Source organism: Sander lucioperca, chromosome 18 (genome assembly GCF_008315115.2).
Source record: "Sander lucioperca isolate FBNREF2018 chromosome 18, SLUC_FBN_1.2, whole genome shotgun sequence".
NCBI classification, from domain to species: Eukaryota; Metazoa; Chordata; class Actinopteri; order Perciformes; family Percidae; genus Sander; species Sander lucioperca.
The window spans coordinates 10,281,448-10,309,101 of record NC_050190.1 but is presented as its reverse complement, the minus strand read 5'-3'; the positions used below and the strand labels follow the sequence as shown (position 1 = coordinate 10,309,101).

The following is a 27,654-nucleotide window of genomic DNA, read 5'->3' as shown; positions in this document are numbered from 1 at the left end:
GCTTTCCCCCTGGAGACTTTAGTGCACATTTTGAACGGTGCCTTGCCTAAATTTGTAGGAGAAAACATTAGAGGTTTGGTCTTCCAGTGACTTTCACTTTGTGCCTCCAGAGAATTATTTTTGATACACACTACTTTAAGCTTTCACTTTAAAGGCTGTGCAACACAACATAGATATCAGTGTTATTTGCTAAGCAAAGTGACTTGTGACTTGTTTGTCTATCTTTGTGAATATAAACACAGCACCACTGTGGGTGCACACAACATTCATTGTGTCAGTAATTAGTAATAAGTAGTACAGAGAACTGAAAGAAACCAACCTTTACCACAAAGTGAGTCTGTTTTTCTTTTAGGGGTTAAATAACCTCAGTTGCCTATAGAGCTGGGACAGATTTTCCCTTTATAAAGCTAATGTAGGCAAATATGTGGTTTTGTGGTAAAACTAAAGGGAGCTACTGTATTTGATGCTGCTTCCTAAAATCACCCATCTGCACTTCAAAGTGTATTGTATCACTGTTCTCCCAGAGGCAATTCAAGTGATACACCTCTTTTCTTTGAGTTGACAGGCTTGACAATGCCAGGCATGCAGGAGTTATGTTCTATACACAACTTATGAAGTTTTTTTCCCACCTCTCTGATGCATTCTTTCCTTTTCGTTCAGATGATTTCAGGAGGTCAGTGGGGAGGGACTTCAGAAATCCTCCCTCAATGAAAAATGTCTTTTCGTAAGATGAAAAGGAAGAGGAAGAAGCTTTGGAGCATAAGCCAAAGGGATTGCCAAAAGGGGGTGTTATACCTCTGAACTCTGGATTAAAGGGCATTGCACATCTGTGAAAGCCTTGCTTGAGATGTGATGAATGTGTGCAAGCAGCCTACTGCATGTGTTTCAGTTGTGTTTTGTGAACATCAGAGCTTTGAGTTATAACATTTTTAGTGATACTTGATAAACTGCATGCCTCTGCCAGTCTGCCTCACTGCACTGAAATTCCTCCCCTTCAGTTTAGTCTGTGAATGAGGTATTATGCATATCCATGGTGACCACACTGCAGACTCTCTGGAGTTTGCATAGAAATGAGAAGTAAGAATGAAAGAGACGAGGGCAAAGACACACACTCTTTTCTCTCTGCAGAGTGCCAGAAAGCACAAACATTCCCACGTGATGATGGAGTTTGCTCCCTCCCTCACTGGGCGGACAATAGCGCGCTGGCGCACCTCCACGCACACGCATTCGTAGAGTGGAGCCTAAACTCAGTCAGGACACTGGTCCGCTTTTAGACAACTTTCCAACTTAAAGACGCTTTAAGGGACTAGCACTCTGAGGAATACAGTTTCTTTGCAGTTGCCTTTTTGCACACAATGGAGGAGTAAACTATTTACTTTTCTTCAAATGGGAATAAAATGCGCGCGTGAAACTTTGGCTAACTTTTCTCCTCAGTGATTGTCAGACCCGTTTCGCTCGAAACATGCCGGAGCGAATAAGCATTTCGGACTTCGTGGTCCTGACAAACGAGGATTTGTCTTCGCCGGGGACTTCAAGTTTTCAGTCCAAAATGAGCGACTGTCGGACCACAGTTTCAACCGTGGAGGAGGTGAGAGAGGAGGACGGGAGGCGGTGCAGAGAGACATGCACCTTTGTCTGTTGTTTACCTGTTCAAATCGGTCCATATAGCATATGTAGCCTAGCTCTGACTGAAGAAGGTCTTTACACTCACCTGTAGACTATAGCTTACTTTTCTTAGGTTACACCTTTAGGGTTTTTACAGCACTGTGAAAACGGACCATTATGTCGTTAAACTGTTTCTTTGAAGTTGTTCAACGTTGTTTCCATTCGAGCACAGATATAAACATGAAGACTTTGCCCCAGGTTTTGACAAAACAGTAATTTCATTCCAAAAGCTGTAGCCTAATAGCTACCTGCTAACGGGATAGATTTACAGAGGGACAGGTGCAATGTGTTTGTATGAGCACAAACTAGCATATTTCTGACATGCATATCTAGTGTGCTGATTTGGGGTTGACCTGGTGCCCTCCTAACCTCTGGCCCTGTTAGGCTATGGGACTAAGATTCTGGTTCTGAACTGGACAATTTGTCAGTTCACAAGTGTTTTTGCACCACTTTTATAAAATTGTAGACCCAAAATTGGTAAATGGCTTATTTGGCACTGCTTGTCAAGTTCTGTGTGACCAGTGGTACGTACTGTCTTCAGAAAAGGCTGGATGTTAGCACATGCAGACTGGCCTGGTTCAGTGGACAAGTAAGGTTACATGAGGTAATGTAGCATACAGAGAGTTTACTTGGCCTTGTCTTCCGCCTCAAGGCAGTCAGACTAAGATGGAACATAAACAGAACACACACAGCAGACAAGAAACAAGTGTGGCTCCTTTGACAGCATAAGGCATTGATTTTTTTTTTGTGAGTGTAGACGTGCACGCACGTTTGTCTATGCTTGCAAGCATGTCTGTGAAGGCCAGTATGTGCATTTTGTCTGTTTGTACTGGTACTTTGGCTCAAGACCTATTTGAGGTCTGTGTGTGGCAAATGTTTGTTTGAATGAAATCTGTTCTCCCAAAGTTCCTCCGCGAACAAGGAAACAGAGGATGACTTCTGCCACAAAACGAATAATCCAAGTGTGCACACAAGTCAATTCTTCCTTGTCTGTCTTCCTTGTGACATACCATTATGGTTCACTGTTCTACTGTAACCCAAGATGGCTTTCAGCTAGAGCTCACTCACATTAGTTTAAATCACAATGGTTTTGCTGTTACAAATTGAAAACTGAGGATATGTTTTCTAAAATTAGATACACACCATGTGGGGGAAGATGATATAGTTTCCTATGCAGTTGTTGTTTGGCAGCAGTAATCCAGTCTACAGTGCAGATATCCTGAGATTTTACTGATACTATATAATGGAATCCAGTTGATGCATGGCTCAAAAATGCAGTCTTAAAAATCTGTGAGAGGTTAAAGTTCTTCATTAAGACTTTCCTGGCTAGAAACTGACTGCTGACCAGAGATGGGGACAGCAGAGTCCAGGGTTTATAAAGAGTTTTACACAGCTGTCTTGATCCATTTATCTTGGGATAATATCCTTATGTATGGCCATGACATACTGGAAAATACATAGCTGGAATAGCTGCTCTGGGGAGGGACATGTGGGAATCCTACACTTGTGCACACAGACAGACAGACAGATGCACACGCAGATGTAAATGCAACAGACCCTTTATAGATAGATCAATGGTTATTATGTTTAGTCTGTTCAGCAGGGACAAGCTTGATTAATGGCTAGGGGTAATGTGTGGGCATGTGTGTGGTTTACGGCGGCAGGCAGGGAGACAGAGACACCATTTACCCCTACAAAAACTCGGCTGCTTGTTACTTATTACTCCTGATTAGAGGCCACGATAAAGGGAGAAAGACATGGATAAGGAATGGTTTCATTTCTATAGCTGTAAGCTATAATTGGCTTTTATGTTATTTCCATAAAGGTTTTTTTAGGAACAGAGCTAAAGTTTTCTCTTATGTTAAATACTATCTAATCTAATCTAACATTAAATACTATTTAAAAATTAAATACTGTGGTTTTCCTGCAAGTGTGTCATCATGCTAGTTAATGCTAGCCTAGAAATCTAGATGCACCCTAGCGGCTGCCTAACCTGACTCCGCCAGATGGATTGCTTCGCATTTGCTCGGCATATCCATCTGGGAACTTTCCGTTGGAGAACTTTTGGGAAGGGGCGAAAATACTGGTTAGCTGGTTGGATAAACCATCTGTCTATCACTAACCTGACTCCGCCAGATAGCTCTCGAGATCAGAACGGTCTCACGAGGCTAATTTTCTTCACGACTAGTGGAGCCAGTTGATATATCAAACTCTTGCTGAAACCAGTCGGGAAAAGAGCAAAAACATAGTTTCCTCCGAGAAAAGCCTCCAGTGCAGTTTTTTGCTCTTCTTTCAATGAATGAATACTTTCTAATTTGGATAAAACTTGCGCTACTACGCTCATCTCATCCGTGGAAGCCGCCATGTTGTTTAGACCTTAGACTGTTATTAACAGTCTATGGTTTAGACTGAACAGTCGCTTCTCGTTGCGTCACACCTAAACCCGCCTCAAAACCAACGCTGATTGGTCTGTTGTTTGGCGAACGCCTCCAAATTTTCTCTATCTCAAGATGCCAGACTGATCTGCGAGTGGAAAACTGGAGCTCGCGAGATCAGGACGGTCTCACGAGGCTAGCGGCTGCCAGGGTCAGTCTAGCAACTCTCCGTTGGCTTGCGAGCTGGAAAAACCAAACTCTGGTCGGGCCAATCACATCGTGTATAGAGTCGGTGGGCGGGCTTAACATATTGATGGTAGAGTTGCGACGGTTCTGAGTGAATTCCCTGCTACTTGAAAACAAAGAAGATCGCTGCTGCTGCTGGCGAACAGCGGTCTTTTGAATCGGCGTTGGTCGCGACTCTGGAAGACTTGTAGGAACAAAGAACGGCACTGAAGTCATTCTTAAAAAAGGAAGATGTGTTCGGAGTTTTGCCGTCCGGATACGGCAAATGTTTACTCATCAACTAGCGTTGCTCTGGTTGGTTGTAGCGCTATCCTATTGCATGCAGAGGGAATTTGAAAGACAACCGTTTATCCCGCCCCTCGGATTGAGCCCTGCCAATGGTGAGTTCCCAGACCCAACATCTTGATGTGGGTCTGGTTTGTCAGGCTAAGTTAATGCGGTAAATAAGGATTAGATGTCAGGTAGTCATACACTGCTGGCAGCAGTCACACACACACCCCCTAACAGCAGGTGAATACAACCTTGCATACTGGCACAGAAAGGCTCTGTATTAAAAGACACGTATTAAGTCATTTTTTTTCAACATCAGTACACTTACGGGTGGATCTTATTACCCTCTCCAGAAGGGATGTGTGTGTTGTTGTTTGTCCATTTGTCTGACTGTCTTGACTGACAGGTGGGTTGTCTGTCGGTTGGTGTGTCTGTATGCCCTGATTTATTTTACAAAATTCAACAAACACAGAGTGTATTGTTAACCTGCACCAGCTTGTTTCCACATTTTATCCCCTGTCTGCCAACCAACTTACCAAGGAAAGGAGGAAAATGCAATAGCAGCGGCAGTGAGCAACTCCCATCTCCAGTCTCCACTAAATCACTTTCCCATTGTCTGCATGGTCGCATTACACAACTCCCATGTCACCTTTTTAATTAGTAATATAATACGTAGGGAGTGGACTTGACTGGGAAGTACTGAGGCATATAAACAACACCATCTAACAAGGCAGAGTCTCTGTTAAATCTAGATTAATGGCTCATTATCGCTTCTAGTGGCACGTAGGTGAAGTGCTGCATGTCTAGCTCAGTAAAACAAGTGGCCTGTGTGAGGAGAATAAACAGGATGTAGTTTCAAACCTTTTTGGTTTGTGGGAGATGGTTGTCCAATTACAATGAAGCCAAGTGACTTTGTATTTTGTCTACATCATGTGTTGTGTTTCAGTGTGAGAAAGTGTTGCTTCAACCTTAAAAAGTGAAATAAATGCACTGACATCATTCAGGGTCTTACATGACGCAAAACAGACGATTGTTTTGCTGGCAAGTGCTGACTCACCTGTCTGCCTTAGTCATGCACCGTGAGAAAATTAAGCATAACTAATCGCACACACACATACGTACTATAGACAAGTCAAACATCGGCATAATTGAGTAATTCTTGCATTTAGACAGATTGTAACATAATCTGAACGTTGGGCAGAGGTAAGGCTTGAAAGTAGTTGGGTTCGATAATAAGAGTGTCAAACTACAGAAAATAGTCAATCATATGAGATTTTCCTGTGCAGCTTTTAATGATGTAGTTATCCCTTGATATCTCTGGGTGTATTATTATGCCATTTCAGGCAGTGTTGCAAATCAATGAGCTAGACTACTGTATGGCAACATTGGATTTACAGGATCTTAGCATTAATGTGTATCTTGCTTAAACCTACTGTTATTAGGTTAATCAGATTAGCCAAAAACTAGTCTTGCATTGCCAGACGGATCTCCACAGCACTGTGGCAGCGATGGAGTGTGGTCTGACTACACCACCTATCTTTTCTGGGACAGGGGAAAAGGCATCTGGCTTTTTATATTTCGTCAAATCAATCACAACCATCCTGGGAGACGTTAAGCACTAAGCGGAGATAGCGAGAGGAGAGGGACAGGGGAGCGACGTCAGCTCTGCTTTATCCCAGCAATGTACATCCGTTGAGCCAGGCTAGCCAAAACTCACAGTTTATCAATTGGATGAAGGTATTTTAAAGTGTAAACGTCTTTATTTTATTCATGATTTAAAATTTCCACACCTATCTTTGTCTCATTGCTTTATTGCAGTCTCTGGAGATGGACCTCTCAACTCTACAGAGGATGAAGAAGATGATCAAAGCTATACACACTTCTGGACTCTGTAAGTATTGATGAGTCACCTAATAGGAGTCTCGCTTTGCCATACCTGGCTAGTCCACATAGCATTCTGGGATGGGAGAAAACTGTACTCTGGTTAATTGGCATTTCTTTAAACCAATCTCAATTGTCTTGGGCGGTGCTAAGCTCTGCACGGAGCCACTGCAAAATAGCCTCGGGAAGGAACTTGTTTTGGTAGAACGTGTACGTTCAAAAGTGTGACAGATAGTCTAGCTAACTGTCTCAATTTAACCTGCAGAGATCTGAGGAGCAGTTAACCATAGTCCTCATAAATCGACCGGAGTTTAAAATTCCAACACAAAGAAAGCAGAAGGAAACAGACATCGGCGAAAATACATGCATCCGGCAGAATTTCCTGCGGCACTGGAGCAATCCCGGAAGTGGAACGTCGAGGATATAGACTACCTAATATAGTCCCATTCACACAATACATTACTAGTTTAAGAAAACAGTCTCAATTCAAATCTCAAGTACTAGCTTTTTCCAGAACTTTTAACTGTTTACTTAATCGGGGATGGCCTTTGCTCAGCTGGCTCAGTAGCTGTTAGGCTTTCATCTACAGCACGTTATGGACTCACTCCTTATACATGTTGGCTTAAAGTCAAAGTTCATTCTTGACCTTGGAAATGGTAGTTTTGACAAAACAATTTCAATTCAAGGTCTACTTACTAGCTTTTCCAGAGTGTTTGACCACTTACAAAATCCATGAAGAAGGGTGTCTGTCCCTACAAATGATGCATGAAGTCAACTTGGCATCTAGTTTTTAAATAAAGGTCAGCCTTTATTATAGCAGGATGAGCTGTTCAGTGCATAGAAGAGCCTCCACATAATGAATTGTACAAGCCTTAATATGACATCATGAAGCTCATGTGGGCAGTGGTGTTTATGAGTAAGGCCCCTTGTTATGGGACTGGAGTGCGTGGGATGTTGAGTGATTGTGTTTAAATATCTATACAGTGTGTATGGTCTTGTCGTGTATGTGTCTGTGTTTATGTTAGCATAATGGTATGTGCGGTTTCGGCAACCACAAGGTGCTACACAGTGACCTAACAGATCCATTGGGTCACTTAGTAAATGTTTTGTGAGTGTGTCACTACAGTATGACACCATAACTTGCACTGGATCTATCAGAAGTGAACATGCACAAGATGTGAGTGTTCCCCTCAAGAATGCACGGGAGAAACAGATGAACTGCACAACATATCCTGAAGGTTTTTTTTCTGTGCTTGCTTACAAGCCTGCTTCCCATTTCAAGGCTTTAATTCCTAGTTTTTAGTAAAACTGATTCAGAGAGCCAGCTGCCCAGTATTAGGCAACCAGATACGGTTGGCAGCACTATTGTGGCTGCAGAGAAGTGCTCCATGATTATTCTCCATACGTTTTCTCTCTACTTCTTTATTTCTTCTTCTGTATCTAAGTAGAATCATATGGGTTAGTTCCAGTAATATGACCATAGGAGGCCCCCCTCTTCTGTCATTATGTTGTTGAACCCCTTAATCAGTCCTGATGTTAATCAACAGTCTGATAAACCACGCATATACAAATAAGTCATACACCCTCTCCTCCCCCATGCTAGTGTGATGGTCTGTTACTGTGTAACGCATTCAAAAACACACACACACACACACACACACACACACACACACATGGTGAGATGTTCTCTTCTTTCAATCTCTATTCCCATAAACTGCTAAGTACCACCTTTCTGCCAAGATGCTGTGGCCTGCGAGTCTGTGTGTGTTCTGGCAGAGGAGTAAAAGAGTTGAGTTGCTCCGCTGGTATCTGGTAGTTAAAGGTTAGCTGTAAAATCATCCTCTCAGCTCCTCTGTGACTCAGCGGTTTGTTGTTTGATAGATGCATGTATGTTGTTTGTTATAATGCTTTTTTTAATGACCGTGCAGCCATAACGACTCAGTTCTCCTGCTCCCCCTCGATTTTGTCTCCTCCATCCCGCAGTGTGTCTGCATACTTTCCTTAAATTCAAAATTACAAATTTGTCATACAAAATGTTTTACTTTTGCTTTTCATCCATTGAGTACGACTGTGTCTGTCTCCCAGCTACAGTCAGTTTACAATTTTATATTTGTCTTGAGGTGGAAACTGGAGCAGAAGACATTAACCTACTATACTACTTCTGCTTATTTCTGCCTTTGTGAGTTTAGTCTGCTTTGGACATTGCAGATGTCTAGGCCATATGTTCCTTAACTACTTCCTTAAATTGTTAGTCCACAACTATAAATTAGGGCTGTCAAAATAACGCGTTAATTTCGATTAATTAATCTGAGAAAAAATCCATTCTTCCATTCCATATTGACGTTTGACCCGGAGCCGTTCTAGCCACCATTCGACTGTAAAATGTAGGAGGGAGATGAGAATGTGCTGCCTGGATCATTAATTGGAACATTTACTCGTAAAAACTTTCTTCCTGCCAACCCTGGCTACCGAAATCTGGTGCCACTAATATGTCTGCACTTCTCTCTGATGCTCTGAAACAGACGATACAGGTAACACAAACATTGCTGCACGTGACGCTAGTTAACACTATACTCGACAGCAGCTAACGTTAGCCTACTGCTAGCTAGTAGCTGGATTAAACACGGTTAAAATGCTGACAGCTAACGCTAAATGGTGTAAAGTTTGACTGTGTTTTACTGTAGAGGGTTCAACACCGGTATGTAACAATCTGCAGCTGCCGTCGGAGAAACAACACAGACCTTGCGTTCAATGAAACTGCTAAACTACAGCCTCGTGGTGCATTTGAAGTTATTGTAAATGTCCTTTTCCCATCTGGTGGTTGTTTTTGTCGTTCAACAGCAATTTACTAGTGAAATAAGTTATTGTTATTGTTATACGTTATTATTAAATCATTTAATTTTGACCATATGGCCTTAGCAATAAACAAGCCGTTCTTTAATGTCACAGACTGTTGTTTAGTACCCTTTTTTTTCTTTTCTTTTTTTACTTTCTTAAAAAGTATCAGTTCAGGTACCGTTAATTATGTATGCTATTAATTTCGATTAATTAATCACAGAGTATGTAATTAATTAGATTACATTTTTTAATCGATTGACAGCTCTACTATAAATCAATTATTACATTTTTGTCTTAATGTTGGGGTTTCCCAAAGTCAGCTAAGAAGTCAGGTCAGGTCAATCAGGTGCCCATCTTTGTTGATTGAAAAAGATTATTTACATGGGGCTTGAATTGTAACTTTTGTTTATTTGATATCCTCATCTAAGTCTTACTTTAAAATAGCTGTAGGGAAAAACCTCATTTAGTGAAATGTAAACCAATGTGGTGCCAGTTGGAGCTCAGATTCTTTTCCATCGGCCTTTTTCCACATGAATTCAACTGACCGAGAGCCAGCCCACTAAGGTCATGTCCCTTGGGAAAGTGACCTATAAGTGCCAGAGAAAAGTTAGTCTTTATATGTTTGCTTGTTACCTGCTCCAGGATGGATGGAAACCCTTACTAATTTATCCCACATGCTTGTCTTGTTAAAAAATTTACTGCAACAGGGCAAGTCAATCGGCCTTCTTAACATTTTCCCGACATGTAAATCAAGTCTGAGTCACCTTTAATTGTCTATGTCTATACTGACTTTGTGTGCATGTGTGTTGTTTTTCAGCCCACGTGGACAACAAGGAGCAGTATGTTGAGGTGCTGGAGAACCTGGGGAATAGCCACCTGACTCAGGACAACAGTGAAGTCTCCACAGGCTTCCTTAACCTGGCTGTGTTCACCAGAGAGGTCACGGCCCTCTTCAAAAATCTGGTGAGAAGAGTGTGGAGGAAAAAGGGGAGGGAAAGGAGAGGCTTCCTCAAATTATCTGTCTACTAGAGAGTTCAAACCACACAGACGGAGGACGGATGGAAATAAAGACAACACTAAAACAGGAAAGAGAAGCTGTTCCATTACATGGCTCTAAAATACTCAAATGATGGTATAATCTGAAAATGTTGAGAAGGAGGAAAGTAAATTAGCAAAATGAAGTTTGTTTATTCGAAACAGCAGCAGGTGAAAGATCTCCAGATCACTCCCATAAGATGTTGGGTGTATGTAAGTGTTAATTGTGGCAGAGTAAAAAGTGTGTGTGCACCCACATATATGCATGAATGCACAAAGGAAAGAGGTTTTTAACAGCTGCATGCTCGCACCTCTTTACTCCAAAATCTGGGGCCATCCAGAACCCTCCCACTGATAGTTTCTATGGCGATGATAATTCATCCCAGACCTCCATGTGTGAGTCAACACACACCGTCTCACACTCTCCCTCCAATGTGTCAATCAAGGCCTCACAGGGGAGACTGGGTCTTACAGAGGAAGTGGGTCCAAAAGACTAACAGGAGTATGATTTAGGGGGCCGTACTGCAAAATCAACCTGAGCGTGTCACTTAATGCCATGTGTGTTTAAATGCTTATCACAATGTCCCAGTGTTCATACAGGCATGCATGCATTGATCCATGTCATCTGTCGTCTACATGTGTTGACACTTTGGGAGTATTTCCCTTTGTCAGAACTAGGTGTATTATCTATTAGTTACCTCAGCTTTTGGATGCAAACCAAAACAATCTTAACAGTCTCCAGGTCACTGTGTCAATGTATGAAGGCCAGCTCTGCAGTCAGCTCACGGAAATGGTTGGACATTATTTATGTCAAGAGCTGAGTGCAGCTAATCCACCAGGATCCATGGAAAGGCTGCTGTCTGACAACATACGTTGTTAATGTATGTAGACATACTGCATGCCTAAGTGAAAAAGTGATGTATTTCTATTGGGGGCTTTGTGGTAATAATGTATTACTCTAAAGCGCAACCTGTTGAGTTTATGCTAGTTGTTTTGCCATTCATTCTCCCCAGATCCAAGATGGACTCAGTTCAGTTCACAAACAGTAATAAAAGTCATTGCGTCATGCTCCCCCTTGGATCACAAAATGGTGTAGATTATTGGCCAGTGTTGTCTTTTCATGAATCACTAGTTCAAAATTACTGAATCACCATGTTTTTGAGTTATCCACACTCTTTCCCAGAAATGGGGGTCCATGGGGAGATAGTAGTGTGTAGAATGGTGTGTGCATGTGAGTGTTTGCTCATACTGCAACTGAACAGCACCTGTAACATGTGGAATATTTTAACTTGTTTGCTTTTTACATGTTTCAGGTGCAAAACCTCAACAACATCATGGCGTTTCCTTTGGAAAATGTGCTGAAGTCAGAACTCCGGGACAGCAGACTAGTGAGTCCAGATTTTATGCCAAATTCATTAAATACTAATATACCTGCTGGCTAAACTGGTATACACATGATGATCGCTTGTTTTAGGAGAGAGACAACACCTGCCTAAAAAGGAGAATCCATCCTACCTTTTTTTTCTTTTTTCTTTTACACAATACTTCTATAATATTGCCCAGTTTTATATTTTACAGTTCATCTTCAATTTGTGAACTTGAACAGCAGAGATACAGTCTGTAGTGATGCTGTCACCTAGAGAGATATCCTATAGGCTGATCAATAAATCAGGCCTGCGCAAAACTGAAAAAGCGAAATGCTTTTTTGATATTGATGGTGTGACAATAATTTGGAGATTATTATAGGCGCTCTCACCGATGTACACACACATACCTTTTGAGAAACACTTCTAATTAATGATTGATGAGAGGAAATATCATTGGAGTTGAATCAAAGAATTATGACAAAATAACCATATCTGGTATTTTATTAAAATTATATCGGTGTATGTGTTGCTAGGTGTATTTCCTCTAGCAGGTAATTATGGCTGTGTGTGTCGTAGACGCAGCTTAGCCTACTAAAATATTGAAAAGATGAAGCTGTTTGTGCAGATTAATGAGTAAGACCAAGCTATTTTCCAATACTGAACCGATCTGTCTCGCTCAGTATTTGTCCTTTTGATTTGCCTTGCCGACAGACTAGTGAGTAATGTCAGGCTAATGCTTCTGTAAGCTACTGTCACTGCCCAGTCAGCTGATTTGACAGCTGAACATTGCTTCACTGTTATTGGGAAGGAAGGCAAAACTCTACTGAAATCCTGTTCAGCCAGATAGCTTACTAGTTAGCTTAATGTGAGTAATCATGTCTCTGTGCATGAACTGTCTGGCTCTACCCAGATCTACGCAGATAATAACCAGTACTGTCAAGACTGCTTCACCTGACTGTATGTGGACTACTAACCATGTCATTTAAACACTTTTCTCTTCTCTTCTCTTCTCTTCTTTTCTTATCTCTTCTCATCTCATCTCTTCTCTTCTCTTCTCTTCTCTTCTCTTCTCTTCTCTTCTCTTCTCTTCTCTTCTCTTCTCTTCTCTTCTCTTCTCTTCTCTTCTCTTCAGGAGCTCAAGAAACAGATGGAGAAGAGTTGGAAGGAGTATGACATAAAAATGTAATGAACCATACACTTGCACTTACTTTGTTACCTCAAATTCACATGGCTGCATATTGTGTGATTATAGTCCAAATCTTCATATTTAAGCCTAATTGCTTCTTGAGAGAAAATAAACCGAAGCCGGAGACAGACGTTTAATGCCTAAGGACAATCATGTTACACATTCACAGTTCTTGCTAGTCTTTTACTGGGTCATAGATGGTTATGTAACAGCAGAGGTTAATATGATAATAGTTCATTCCTCATGGCCTTTCTCCATTCCTTTGCTGTTAAATAAAACGGAGGCATTACACTTTGCAGCCAGGATTTGATCTCATTCTGACTGTGGTTTAAAGTGTTTTATAATGTTGTAACAAGAGTTCACCTTTCCCTTTTTGTCTTCCATCCAACTCCCTCTCCCCCTTTCTCTCTATTAGGAAGGTTATTGAGTTGGGGGGGGGGGCACTTCAAATGCTCAAAAAGTTAATCACAACAGAAATAGAGTTGATTGGACAAATTTAAGAATTGTGAAGGACATTGTGCACATAAAGGGCTAAGGATCTCATCCTTTCTTTCACTATTTTTTTCTTATCCTTCCCTCCCCCCCATCAGAGGGAAGCTAGAGAAGGAGAGGAAGGAGAAGACCAGGCAGCTGGGTATGATCAGGACAGAGGGATCAGATGGAGGGGAGGACATGGAGAGAGAGAGAAGGACCTTTCAGCTGCAAATGTGTGAGGTGAGGGATTAGTGCCAGTCAAAATACCAGACCCAGACACCTTTCACCTACCTGAAGTGGTGATTTATTTCACATGGGTGGTCTGCTTTGAGGATTCCATATTCCATCCATGGCCGACCGGATGGCCAGGGTCGATTCCTTTTGTATCTTTCCAGTAATTCCTATGATGGAAGAAATGTGTTTTTAGAAAGTCAAACATGACCTTAATTGGTTGCGTCTTGCAGAGTTGCAGTAGAGCTTGGTCATACACATTAGAAAATGCAGTTCAAAGGCAGATGAAAATGCTTCGTGACCCACACCTGAAATTCTTGTGAAATGCACTGGCAGTGCTATTACATACAGGTTGTGTAGTCTCAGCTTAGTATGTTAGTGCACATGTAGCTGGAGAAAACCATGAAAAAACAAAATGTCTAATCCTGACTGAGACCAGCTGTTAAGACAAAGCGGAGAGGCAGGGAAAATGGAACTTCTACATGTTGCAAACTGTTCCACCCCTCTGTCTCTCTCTCTCTGTCAGAAAACACACACACACACACACACACACACACACACAAGCTCACACGAGTATACACAGGACAGAAACACTTCACTGAGCCGGTCTGTGCTTCAGCTACAGAAAGAGACAGATGGATTCAGACTTGGGTTTTATGGAGCAAAAACAATGTAGTCATTCCTTCCACACAGAGGATATGTGCAGGATGGAAATTATTTACAATAAAGCCTGCACTATGTGTATGTGTTATTACATTTTTTTTGAATGATGACTTTTTCCAGTTTCAGTCTACAGGGTTCACTGGAGTGTTGAAATAAGGCGATGACCTTTGGAACAATATGAAGCCGTGTCCTAGAAAGCGAGGAGCCACACATTACAAACATGCTCATAACAGGATATTAAAGATGTGTAGTCAAGGATGAGCGGGTACTGAAATATGGTGGCTTTATTTGATGCCTCATTTTCATATTCAGGCTTCATGTTTTAGTGGATTCATCTGGCCATTCCATGGAGAGCTGCCATTTCTGGAGCTGTTTTTAACAGTCTGTGTTTATTTCAGTATCTTTTGAAGATCCAGGAGCTGAAGGTGCGTCAGGGCCCTGATCTTCTCCAGAGTCTCATCAAATATTTCCAGGCCCAGCTCAGGTCGGTCTTAGCCAACATCACCTTTTATTATGTTTTGCCTTGTTGCTATTTTGTTCTAGATATGAAAAAGAACAAGACATATTTTCTTTACTTTTTCCTGGACTAAAAACCCTATGGATTTGATTTCTACCTCAGGGTTTCAGCGAGAGATTTTGTTTAATAGTTGAGGTTTTTTGGTTTTCATTTTCCTTTTACAAGCTATAATTACTGTTATTAACCATTTACCCATTTTAATCATACCAAGGTTTTTATGTAGGAAAGGAGTTGCTTATACAGCTTTCATGTGATGTTTTGGTTGGTGTGAACTAGGATGTTTGGACTGAAGTACCACCATGACTCAGCATTAGTTCTTTTTCTGTTCTCAGTTTCTTTCAGGATGGGCTTAAAGCTGCAGAGAATCTTGCTCCCTTCATTGAGAAGCTTGCTGCTTCTGTTCACACGGTAAATACACAGAAGCTGTCTACCAGCATTATATCAGCCAGTGTTTAGAAGGGTAAATGTTAGTCATCTAATGTCTTTACTAACTGCTGTTGTCCTAACTCCTTACTGACTCAAACTGATGTTATCACAAAACACATGCACATACATATTGATGTTATCATACCCCCAATCCACATTCACTTGTCAGCCATTGCTCACAATAGGTAAAACTGTGAGCAAGAAGGCACTTACAGTAAAGCTCTGACTGTAAATCACATTGTGTTTTAGTGACTCCTAAAGCACTTTTTCTCTGTTACGCTTCACAACAGCCAAAACCTCAGTCGCTCCCCCCTCCTCTGAAACTTCCCCACAGCTGAACCCACAGGCAGAGACTTATTGGACTATATTCCCAGAAATACTTCCCCCTATTTCAAAAGATGAAACTGAAAGCATCCCTTATTTTCATTCCTTCCCTGGTGCACACCTATTTCTCCAACCACTCCAACTGGTTTCCAGTCCATTTCCTGGATAGAGCCCTGGAAACAGACTGTTTACTGTGATACTAGGATCGTTAGAGGTTTTTCTGGTTCTTCATGGGCAAAACAGTCTGCTCAGACATGCCTGACCTCAGCCTCAAGAAGCAAATTAAGAAAAATAATCTGTGTTATGGCTCCCAGGAAAAATGCTGGAATATTTCAGTTAAACTGACTTATTTTGCATGCAAGACTGGTCACTCTGCTGCTTTAATACAAAATGCACAACCTCCTAGGACGACACACCCCAGTACTGAGCTCTGTTCTGCATTATTAAGGCCATTACACAAAGCTCTGATGTATTGTCATCCCACACCCAGTTCTTGGAACAAATAAAAAAACATTGCATATGATCAAATGAACATGGGAGAACAAAAAAACATGTTCTTCACATCTTCACATTTTTTTTATTGCTGCAATTGAATAAACTGACTTTTATGGTGTGTGTGTTTTAGGTGCGTCTGGATCAGGACGAGGAGGTAAAACAACTAACTCAGTTGAGGGATTCTCTTAGATTACTTCTGCAAGTGGAGGGGAGAGAGGTATGCTTATTCATAATGCATCGTTATATGTACTTTGAGTTGGCACACTTTAGATCTTCTACTAGTGATTAGTATGTAAATAAAATGGGTGCTCTTAAAAAGTCCAGTGGCAGATGGCTTTAGTTGCTAGTTGATGCTGTCAGATTACTTTGTCTTGCCACAATTGTTTTACATTTTCAGAGCTGGCTTGAAGCCTTTGAAGTAAAGTTCTAAATATCTGTTTGTATCCCAGGAGTACCTGAACAGGAAGAACTCTGGCAACGGGTATAGCATCCACCAACCACAGGGCAACAAGAAGTATGGGACAGAGAAATCTGGCTTCCTGCTCAAGAAGAGTGATGGGTGTGTAAAAGTATTAGTTACAGTGTCCAAATGTCAGGTCATAAGCAGTTATAATACAAGTATTGTATTAGAATTAAAAAAACACATGGAATATTAGAATATAAGATGGGAACAACATGTGTTTTAGCTCATTAAAAAAAAGTTTTTTTCCCTTCATAACTTTCGGGTTTACTTTCATGTTCATATTTTAACAAATGATACAATTTTATAAGTAATAAGCGTTGCTGTCGAGGGCAGTAGCGATCAGAGCTGGGTGAAGAGTAAGCAAGTAAGGCATGGAGAGAGAAGGGGGAAAACCTTCTCTACCCCACCTGGTCTTCATTATTGTGTGATGAAGATTCAAGCAGAGGCCCCTCCTGTGGAACTTATTGGCAGACTGGCTAACTGAACGGATCCAGTCTTTGTGTCATGCACACACGTACACACATATATATACACACACACAGCTAGATTACAGTGTGATAAGAAGATGGGATGTGGTTCAGTAGGGTGAATGGGAGATGGGGCAGAAACCTTCCTTAGGCCACTGACACAAAACAGAACATGTTCTCATTTTTAACTGAGTCAATCAAGATAATGAAAACAAGATTGAAGCACTCTGAACAGGAGTAAGCTGGGCCAGCATAGTGTGTAGATCACCATGTCTCGATTCAAGGATACATGTTTTTATCATTTAATGCACTTAACAAAAATCATCCAGGTTGATGTTTTTATGTCAGTAGTTTGTGTATTAAATATGTATATATTTTTGGGCATTTCATCCTGCAGGATCAGGAAGGTTTGGCAGAAGAGGAAATGTGGAGTGAAATTTGGCTGTCTGACCATTTCCCACAGTACGGTGAGGACATATGGACTGCTACCAAGCATTTAGATTCAGATTAAAGTGTCACCTGAAATCCGTCCAAATTCTCCAATACATGCCGACATTAGTATCTGTTTCTGTCTTCAGATCAATCGACCGCCAGCCAAGTTGAACCTACTAACCTGTCAGGTGCGACCGAACCCAGAGGACAGGAAGACCTTTGACCTAGTCACTCGTAGGTTCATTACTAACTTTTGACCCTTAACACTTTACTCTCCACATATCTTCATTAAAGACTTTAAAGAGTCATGTGCAGTGCAGCTGTGTGAAAGTTTGCCTGTTTGGTCCCTACATTAAATTGGGATCAGACACATTTTACTTGGGGTGAATGCCAATTTTACTTTGGGTGAATTATGATTAATGTGAACTGTTGAACTGTTTTTTTTATGCCATTTATGTTTATTCATTTATTTTCTGCTCTGACAATGTCTAACCACCATTTCTTCTTCTTCATAGATAATCGGACATACCATTTTCAGGCAGAAGACGAGCAGGAATGTATGATGTAAGTGTTGACACTACTGTAGTAGTCACTTCCTTACCTCTTGTATTTTCTCTTTGTGTAAGCAAGTTGTTACATGTCATGCCCCTTTATTTGAGCTTAGGTCTGTGTGGGAAATAAACACTCAGAATGAAGAGAAGTGTACTTAAAATGATGAAATAAAAAGATAAAGATTGTGTTTTAAAACTGAGGTCTATATAGTCTGATGATATATACAGTGAAGAACAAACAGGGCTGACAATACCCAAACATGGAGAGAAATTAAATGATGCAGAAAGAAAATGCTGTCCTCTAGGAGCCCCTTGGTCCAGCTGGTTTTGGGTGGGACTTCTCTTTCCAGCCACAGAAAGCAAGCAAGGGAACTTTTGCGATGTGGGGATAGAGGGAAGTGCACGTGTTTTTTTTTTTGTCCCTTACCCTTCCCTTGTGTGTGGGCCTCCAGTCAAATTTTTTGATGTGATTTTGCTGTGTGAGTTTAGGGACGGAGGGAGATGGAAGTGGTTTGAAGGGAAAAGTACCAGAGCTTCAGAAATGAAAGACATGAGGTTCAGAATGAGTCTGGGTGGTAGAGAACTCATTAAACGGAGAAAGTGAGAGTGATAATGGCTTATCACTAGACAACTGAGCAAAACAAAATGGGCACATTGTGGATTAATTTTGATCTTGTTGGAAAAAGACTGAAACGATCAATCCTTTGCTTTCATTTGGCGCCACAAACTCTGTGGCTGTTTTCTGTATGTATGTGCACCTGTACTTTAGTTGGGTGTCAGTGCTGCAGAACAGTAAGGAGGAGGCCCTCAACACAGCGTTGGTAGGAGACCAGCTCCACCTCCAGGACAGCGGGCTCCAGGACCTCTCCCGAGCCATCATCGCCGAGCTTCGACACATGCCTGGCAACGAGGCCTGCGCTGACTGTGGAGCACCAGGTCAGCCAGTCATTGTTGTTGATGATCATTGCAGAAATAAATGTGGAAATACATCAGATTAAATGAAAATATTTTCTAACCAGTTTAATTTATTTTATGAGCGTGACATAATTCATGAACATTGATCAGTTCAAGCTGTGTTTTTACAATGTTATTGAGTTTCTAACAGTCCATTGACTTCTTTTGCTCTCAGATCCAACATGGCTGTCGACCAATTTGGGCATCCTGACCTGTATAGAGTGCTCTGGCATCCACAGAGAGCTGGGTGTCCACTACTCCAGGATTCAGTCACTCACTCTGGACCTACTGAGCACCTCTGAGCTTTTGGTACTAAATACACACATGGAAACACCCGATTCACACAAATCAGACACAGTACAGATGGATTTTGTATTGTCAGGTTTTCCCAATTAGAAATGATGATACCATCTGCCTTTTATTGAAATGCTTTTATGTCTCATCTTTTTTGTGTCACTTCAGTTGGCTGTCAGTATTGGCAACACCAGATTCAATGACATCATGGAGGCAGGCCTTCCAAATGACTCTGTCAAACCATTTCCAAAAAGTGACATGTGAGTCCCTGACAATTTGATTGTTCAAAAGGAATACACAACAATTTGGTGATTTATATTTATTGTATTTTTCCATTAATGTGTGTTAACTTAACAACCAGGAATGCCAGAAAGGAGTATATTGTGTCGAAGTACGCTGAGCGTCGGTATGTCCTGCGAAGAGAAGAAGCAGACCCTGGCCGGCCGTATGACGCTGTGAGGAGTCGTGACCTCAATTCTCTCCTACAGCTCTACGCTGAGGGAGCGGACCTTTCCAAGCCGCTCACACTGCCTGATGGACCGGTGAGAATGATTTACAGCTACAAGTGGATTTTCACACCAGCATTTCTTTCTGAAATGTGTCCTGTTAGGGTGAGAATGCATATAATAAATCCATATCATCTTCTGACAAATTTAAACTCCCACAGATGTCATGCATTTAGGATGAATGACCGCTGCATTCTGACAAGGCCGCCCTCTTGGCTTTTCTACAGCTGTTAAATATCGCTCGATCACGTGAATTTGATCGTGGGAAGCCAAAATCGTGATCGTGATTAAAATTCGATTAATTGTGCAGCCCTAACTAACATGTTCCTGTCACTTTAGAACTGTGACTGAATTGGCTAAGGTATAGAATAGATAACAATGCCACAGCATACAGTATGTAGGAGTAGTGTGTGGATAGTTACAGTATGTGAAGTATGTGTTAATTCTCCTCGTGTGCATTCAGAGGCCCTCCCATCTCTTCTGGCCTCTAATTTAATCTTTTCCCCTCTTTTGCTCTCTTCACCCACTCATCTTGTTTTCCCTGCCTCTGCTGTCTCTCCTCAACGCCTTGTCTTCTTGTCTTTAATCACATTCTACGTTCTGACGTACACTTCCTGCTCAGCATAAGCAGTCTGTGTAACACTGCTGACTTCACCGTGTAATATGTGTGTGTGTTTGTTTGTGTTGGTTGGCCCTCGTTTATTATTTCAGCTTTTAGGTCAGAGCTCACGTCTCTTGAGAACAAGTGAGACAAGCTCATTGAATTACGCAGGCACTTCTATATCTTTCTTCTGCCCCTCCTATTGCACTTTACATAAACAGATCATGCTTAAAGCTGTAGGCATGTTTTCACTTTATAACACACAAACAAATTGTTTCCCAGTCAGCCTCTGACATTAGCTTATCTGGTATTCCAATTGCATATTCCAGTTGCAAATCTTTAGACTTGATTGTCAGAAACTTAATGCAGCCACTTGAGGTACTGACCGACAGCGAACTTGGTGAAAACGTTTTGTAAAAAATAGACGATCTCTTTTAAGGGTCAACAATTTGTCCTCATTTGTGCTTTTTTTCTTCCTGTTTAAGGGGATCAAAGAGACAGCTCTCCATCTTGCTGTGCGTCTGGAGGAGAGATGCTCTCTGGCGCTGGTGGATTTCCTCTGCCAGAACAGGTCAGGCACTGACAAGTAGTCATGTATGATTCGTATCTCCTTTGCTTGAAGAGGATTAAGCTCTTGATCAGTATTGCTTAGGAAGTTGGTCACATTTAACACCATCTGCCTATACTGTGTGTTCACTTTACAGCAACTGTCTGGAGAAGAAAACAGCAGAAGGAAACACAGCTCTTCACTACAGTGTCCTGCACCACAAGCCAGAGTCTCTCAAATTACTGCTCAAAGCAAAGGCAGCCCTACACACAGGTAAATGTACTCTATTTACTTTTTCACTCAGTGCAATCAATAAATACTTTAACCATTTCTTCCTTTAAATCTCCTATAGTGAACTCTGTAGGAGAGACGGCCCTTGATATTGCACGGAGGCTGCAGCATGCGCAGTGTGTGGAGCTGGTGAGACCCCATTTTCTCTCTTCTTTAAGTTTTAATTCATAAATTCAAAGAACACACACAGTCAGGATGTAAATTTAACTGAGGTATCAAATTGCAACATTAAAATGCCTACCAGATAGCCACCTCCAGAAACAAAACAAGACAACTTCCACAGCTGGAAATACTACCTTGAAATAACTCCCTGTGCAGCAAAGCTCTGCTAAGGACTCGCTCCCAGGACAAGGAATCTTATCCTCATCAGGTCCCAGTGTGTATCATTTATGAACGGGTTTTGTTTTCTTACCGGCCATCTGCCCTGCTGAACAGGACACTGCTGAATCAGACCTGCCTTGTGTAATGTTCTGTTTTATTGTGCACAACCTTTTTTTACAGGCTTATTGTGTGGGGATTGAAAATGTTTACACAAATAAGCAGCTTTATAATTCACCCTATTTACTTATTGGCTCAATTCATTTAATTTTTCATTGAGATGATCTTTTTTTTTTTAAATCTGGAAAATGAGGTGTGGGCTGGCCCTGGACTTAGGAGACTTTTCTTTCACTGATTTCATTTAACCCGCTTTGCTCTTTCCTAATTGTTTTTCTTTTTTTTCGGAACATCTGCTGACCCAAGGTCTTTGCATTGATCATTGCCAGTCAGGAGGGAGTTTTATGTTAATCGATTTTCCCAGAATTGCATAAGAATGGGATATAGTGTGTTGTCATCTTTTAAAGTGCTACTTTTTTTTGTAACTCTCAAAATACCGAACAGCTGATACAGAAGAAGCATTAACTATTTGTACTTATCTGTACCTAAACCCACAACACTATGACCCAAGAACAAACAAGAAGCAGAACTACTTCAACAAAGCAGTAGAAATGTAGTTGGTTTGATAGAGCCAAGTACACAGTTACTGCATCCTAGCTGATTCCTAATAATGTGTATTACAGGATATCTGGTAATGTGTGGATGACAGTATTCTGAGTGTTTGTGCTCCTGTGTGTGTTTTAGTTGGAGCTGGCCCAGAGTGGGAAGTTCAACTCTCAGATCCACGTGGAGTTCATGTGGGAGACACAGTCTCAGGAGTTTTATGACAGCGAGGATGACCTGGATGAGAGGGTAAACAAGGCATACACAGCCAATCTCATTAATGACTTTGTCTTTCTGCCAAAAAAGACTTTTACAAAGTTTGGAGAAGGACATTATGGGGGTTTTCCACTACAATCTCCTCAACTAACGATAAAGAGAAATTAAACAAAGAAAGTTGAGGATGAACTAGAAATGAACCTTCTGCTCCTTTCCACTTTCTTCCAGGTGAGCCCATTACCCAAAACTCGCTCTCCTCAGTCCTTAAATGGAAGTGGTGGAATTTCCTCTGCCCGCTGGAGTATGGGTAATGGTGCCAATGGTAATGCTGGAAGCAGGCCTTGTCAGACATATGAGAATCTAGACTTTCTTTACCGAAATCCTCCAGCCAACAGCGCCCCCTCTGGAGCATCAATGCCGCCACCACTGCCAGCTAAATCCATCCAGAGAGGTGAGCTGCTGTTGTGTATATGGCTTATCTGCATGCCCTTAGAATTTCAATTCAGTTTTATTTATAGTGTCAAATCACAACAGGAGTTATCTCAGGACACTTTACAGATAGAGTAGGTCTAGACCACACTTTATAATTTACAAAGACCCAACAATCCCCTCCCCCCCAAGAGCAAGCATTTGGTGCTTACCATTTCTGATTTTAATTAGTTTTGCTTAAGGTATTAGATTTTGTTTACAATAACACGCACTTCTGCCCAAACTGTCAAAATAAATAATGGTTTGTTTAACCTGTTTCTATGATTGCATCAGTTAAAATGTTCCATTATAATCCTGTTTTATATGAAAGATAACCTGTTTCTTGAGCCGGTGCATGGTGCCAGTTCAAATAACACATTTAAAGTTTAATTTTAGGTCACTTGTTTTTGAGTGAATGAATAACCTAATTAAGTTAGTTTGTATAAACACACAATGTGCAGTGGTGCTCTTTTTCTAATTTCTGACATTTTCTTTTTTTCCACAGGTCGCTCGGACCCACAGATTTCGGTCACAACACAGGATGGTAACTCCCTTCCACGACGCTGCTCTAACCCGCCCTCCCACTCCTCCAGTCCCCAGACACAGGCGAGACATAGGCCTCCTTCACCCAACACAGAAAACCAAGGCCAAGGTGCGAGACCACCTAGGTCTCCCCATGGACAGGGAGCTCTGCCCAGGGGACAGAGGCAGACCCTGGAGGGCCAACCTACTGCTAGTTCTGGCTCTCAAAGCAGTCTCACGCCAACATCCTCTCAGAGTCACATAGTGCCTGTCAGGTGAGACAGCACTGCTATACATTCCTGTTAACATAATCAGAATCAGAAAAGGGTTTATTGCCACAATAAGTTACACTTATGTGGAATTTGCTTTGGTGAATGGTGCATAAATAAACATATTAAACATTTATATTAAATAAACAATAAATACAGAAACAAATATATACTTACAAAATAACTGTTGCATGATAGTGCCAGGGTTTAAAAAGAGCCAATGGATCAGTTCAAGTTAATGCCATGTCTAAAAACAAAAATTCAAATATCACTATTTCCTAAAACCTGTCTTTAACAATACACAGATGAAAAGCATTATCCAGTTGTCCCCAGTTAAGACGTGTTAAAAAACAACTCCATATGACAGAGGCCTTGTTCAATAACTGTTATGTCATGTGACTTCTCGTGCCCTTTAGTTCAGAGAAGACCACATCGTATCGCCGGACCAGCAGTGGAGCAGGCAGCCAGGGGAAGTGTGGTGTGTTGTCTCCAAGCTGTGTGGGCAGCCAGGAGGAGCTATACTGCAGCTTAGTGGGGAATAGTCTTGGCCTTGCCCCAGCTCCTGCTGCAGCACCGCCATCCTCACCTGCTGTGAGCTGTGTCCCACGACCCCGCAGGAATGCTATGGTATTAATCACATACAAATCGTTTAAGTCCTCCATGTCACAATCTTCAATTCCACAGGTCTTTTTTTTCTGCGGAGAATCAGAAAAAAAAGCCTGTGAGATTTCACAGTCAATATAAATTTGCTGGTGGCACACTGGAAAATATATTACATGTCTCCTGCAGGTTTCTGGCAGCAGGCCACATCAGAAGCGTGTCAAGGCTTTAGTGGACTGCAGAGCAGTCAGTTCTGAGCAGCTTGCCTTTTTCAAAGATGAGATTATTGTGGTCACGGCCACTAATGACCCCCACTGGTGGGTAAGTGCAACTACAAGTTCTTGATTTTATTATGGTGCCTTTGTCCACTTCTCCTTTGGGTAGCAATGTTGAAGAGCAAGTGAAATATATAACATGAACTTTTCTTATGTGCTCACTTCTGATCCATAACTGCACTGCAACTTTACAGTATACTTTGCATTTTCATGTCCACCTCACACGTGTATATTTACAGTAAACATTCTTCCACGTATTTCAGTTACTGTTTATAAGTATTGTATATTGTTCATACTTATTGTATATTGTTGATAAGTATTATATAGTTTGTTTTGCTCATGGTCTTTTTTGCTCTAAGTTTCTGTAACAGTGAAAACTCTATTTATATCCTAACTAACAGGTTGGTCACATAGAGGGGGAACCATCCAGGAGTGGGACCTTTCCTGTCAACTATGTACACAAACTAACAGACTGAAGGGACATGGAAATATGGAAGTACTGTATGGTAGCATAACAGAAGAACTGAACCAGCATAGGACGCTTACTGGAAACGAACATCATCACACAGTGGATTTTATCTACAGGAGAGGACAGTGTTTTTCTCCTGGATCTAACTCAAACTAGATGCTTTGTGCAAACTGAGAATATTTCCACATGACAATATACTAGCCCAAATATACCTGAGGATAAAAAAGGCACTGTTTTAGGGATTTATGATTTTTAACATTTACTCATTCTGGAAACCAGGGGAACTGAGGGCTTATAGAGCCCCATAAAACCTCTTATTCCAAGGACAATGTTTCCCCCCCTGTTGGTCTATTCTTGTTTTTTTTAACTGCAGTTGTCTAAAACCATCAATCACTATTAATAGGTACGAATGCATTTGTGGTTGGGGTAGAAACTGGTCTATATTGACACATTATATTGCAGATGTTTAAGTTGTCTATACTGATCTAGGATTTGGAACTAGAGACAGAACCTGACCTGCAGTGCAAAACCCTTTAAGGCACTTTAAACTCATTGAGAATAAATCTTCTGAAGAGTTGGCAGAGCTGTAAATGTAAATAGTTGGAGGGCTGTAAATACCTAGCCAGCTGCTTTATATATAGGGATGTAGCGGCTTTTTGTTCTGAACGAAAACTGTTTAGTCTTTTAAATCACAGTATACTAAGAGTTGGACTTAAGGTTCAAACCTGCCCAATGTGTGTCACAGCCTGCCCTGGGACTCTAACAGTGGCTTGTGCCTGCCAGTCTGTCTCCAACAAACGGCAGGCGTCGGGCAGAGATCTGAAACTTTAGCTCAGCCTGGGCAAAGCTTACTGGCTGCAAGGGGAGTGGAGGATCCAGTTTCTTCTGGCTCCAGACATCTGTCTCTGGAGAACCTGGAATAACGACAGTGTGTTATAAAAAAAAGAAAAGACTCTGTTCTACCAGGAAATGGCACTTAAAAAGAGCTTGTTAGTAACAGCACCCCACTGCAGTAATTTGTTCAGTGAACACACACACTGTAGACACATGTACATCACACAAGATATACACAAGCACACTTGCACTAACTGTACACACAGAGTAGCTTTCAAGATTTAGGAACCTTAGACGGAGAGTTTTGAGAGGTGGAACTGTTCCACTTTTGTAAAAGTAACAAATACACAAATGTAACACATTTCACAGATATTACACACAATTTGTTGTACATACTTGTCTAGCTGATGTACAGTATATATAACCTGTTTTCTCATCTGTTCTGCATTATAAAGAAATGTATCATTACAGAAAGTGTTACTTCATGTTAGTAATTTGATGTCCTCTGATTTAATGTCATGTCCTCTGTTCTGTTTCATTTGTAGTCTAAACGGCTGTCAGAGCGAGAAAATAGAAGAGAATAGACATGGTTGCATAATCAGTGTTAAGAGAGGATCCTGTCTCAGCAAATTTAAAAACCACCCCTGACAGTGATGAGAAAAGGCTGGCAGGAAGCAGGTGTTCCTTTTAATCATTTCTGAGTTTAAACAGTTTCCTTGTCACTGTTTGTGCCGCTATTGTCTTGCTACGGTGTTAATTAAGCAAACAAATCACGAGACAGTCATGTCATCAAATAATTGTAAAGCAGTGCTGACTGCATTAGAGTACTGTAAGTAGGAATTCTGTCAAATGTAAACCGTAGTAAATGAACACAGTCAGTATATTTGTAAATACACACAAAACATGTTTAATAAAGTGCCATACAGTCTTTTATAACGTGAATCAGGTGACATTTTTATGTATCTGGTGTGAATAAAGTGGACCAAAGCTCGAAGCCAGAGCACTACTACAGACCAAAGGTACAGAGTCCTTAATGCTCAACACAAGTACACATTGTTTAAATTATTCAGTGAATGAGGGCAGATAAAACCTACCTCCTAGTAATGTGTATAAATGTGCATTAAAGTTATTGTGACAGGGGTTTAGGGGCCAGGATTATGTTGTGCACACTTATAGAAGTGGATGAAAACAAATTTTTATTTTTATGCTATTGTCCATTGAAATATCTTCCCATGATAGTCCTTCCTCATGCTCACAAACTGCAATTTTTAAAGAAACACTGTTACATACGTTTTGGTCTGCAGTAAAAGTATAATCATATTATCTGTGTGTAGTTTAATTACATAAACGTGTGAGCAACACCTGTCTAAAAAAAAGACCGCATTACTGAGTGAAACAACCCGGGGTAAATAACATATTACACATATTATTTGAAATTGAATAAAACTGAACAAACGCAACCTGTGTATATACATTTTGACAGTTGCTTTTTCAGTTCTTCCTGCCTCGCAGCGTTTTTCCTCCTACCCTTAACGCCTCCCTAAAGCTAAATCTCTCCCTCCATCTTTCTTGGCAGTGTTTCCTGCAGCTCTCTGTCCTTCCAGCCTCATCTAGTCTCTATCCGGATGTTACTTCTGATCCTCCGTACCAGAGCCAGGATGATGAAATTCCAACCTGTCATTTACATAACCGGTCACCTCGCTAACAGCCAGGATAATGCTGCCACAGCCTATTCTGCTCATCCAACTGAGTAGCCCATACACACACACATCCAATTCTCCATTACCATTAGGCCTGTCTGTGTGTACTAATGTATACAACAAGCACTTTTTGTTTTACTGAAAGTGAAATGTTAAAACATATGGTATAGTAAATGTATTCATTCACTAATGCCCTCATCCATTTTATGTTTCTTCATGCTCAC

General features: G+C 41.1%; 1 protein-coding gene across 3 annotated transcripts; it reads left to right on the top strand.

The window, feature by feature from the left end:
• Positions 1 to 1,175: 1,175 nt before the first annotated feature.
• asap3 (ArfGAP with SH3 domain, ankyrin repeat and PH domain 3) lies at positions 1,176 to 27,091 on the top strand. 3 transcript variants are annotated; one of them, XM_031281543.2, is made up of 26 exons: positions 1,176 to 1,588; positions 6,375 to 6,447; positions 10,093 to 10,243; positions 11,629 to 11,698; positions 12,810 to 12,859; positions 13,454 to 13,577; positions 14,630 to 14,715; positions 15,081 to 15,156; positions 16,124 to 16,210; positions 16,443 to 16,552; positions 17,321 to 17,390; positions 17,502 to 17,589; positions 17,871 to 17,919; positions 18,676 to 18,842; positions 19,036 to 19,169; positions 19,323 to 19,414; positions 19,516 to 19,696; positions 20,747 to 20,832; positions 20,966 to 21,081; positions 21,161 to 21,228; positions 22,219 to 22,326; positions 22,522 to 22,744; positions 23,267 to 23,558; positions 23,969 to 24,179; positions 24,342 to 24,473; positions 24,829 to 27,091. In XM_031281543.2, the coding sequence occupies exons 1-26, from the start codon at positions 1,463 to 1,465 to the stop codon at positions 24,901 to 24,903; spliced, it is 3,045 nt and encodes a 1,014-aa protein (XP_031137403.1). In that variant the 5' UTR covers positions 1,176 to 1,462; the 3' UTR covers positions 24,904 to 27,091. The 3 variants fall into 3 exon arrangements, with proteins under 3 accessions (XP_031137403.1, XP_031137412.1, XP_031137397.1); XM_031281552.2 differs by having other exon boundaries at positions 1,177 to 1,588; positions 10,093 to 10,238; positions 11,624 to 11,698; positions 24,342 to 24,469; XM_031281537.2 differs by having other exon boundaries at positions 1,177 to 1,588; positions 10,093 to 10,238; positions 11,624 to 11,698.
• Positions 27,092 to 27,654: the final 563 nt, after the last annotated feature.

Excerpts from the sequence above, each read along its gene's own strand:
- asap3 (XM_031281543.2), top strand. The coding sequence starts at position 1,463 with ATGCCGGAGCGAATAAGCATTTCGGACTTCGTGGTCCTGACAAACGAG. Across the intron at positions 16,553-17,320 it reads CTGCTCAAGAAGAGTGATGG|GATCAGGAAGGTTTGGCAGA; the intron begins GTGTGTAAAAGT and ends TTCATCCTGCAG. Across the intron at positions 22,745-23,266 it reads AGCTAAATCCATCCAGAGAG|GTCGCTCGGACCCACAGATT; the intron begins GTGAGCTGCTGT and ends TTTTTTCCACAG.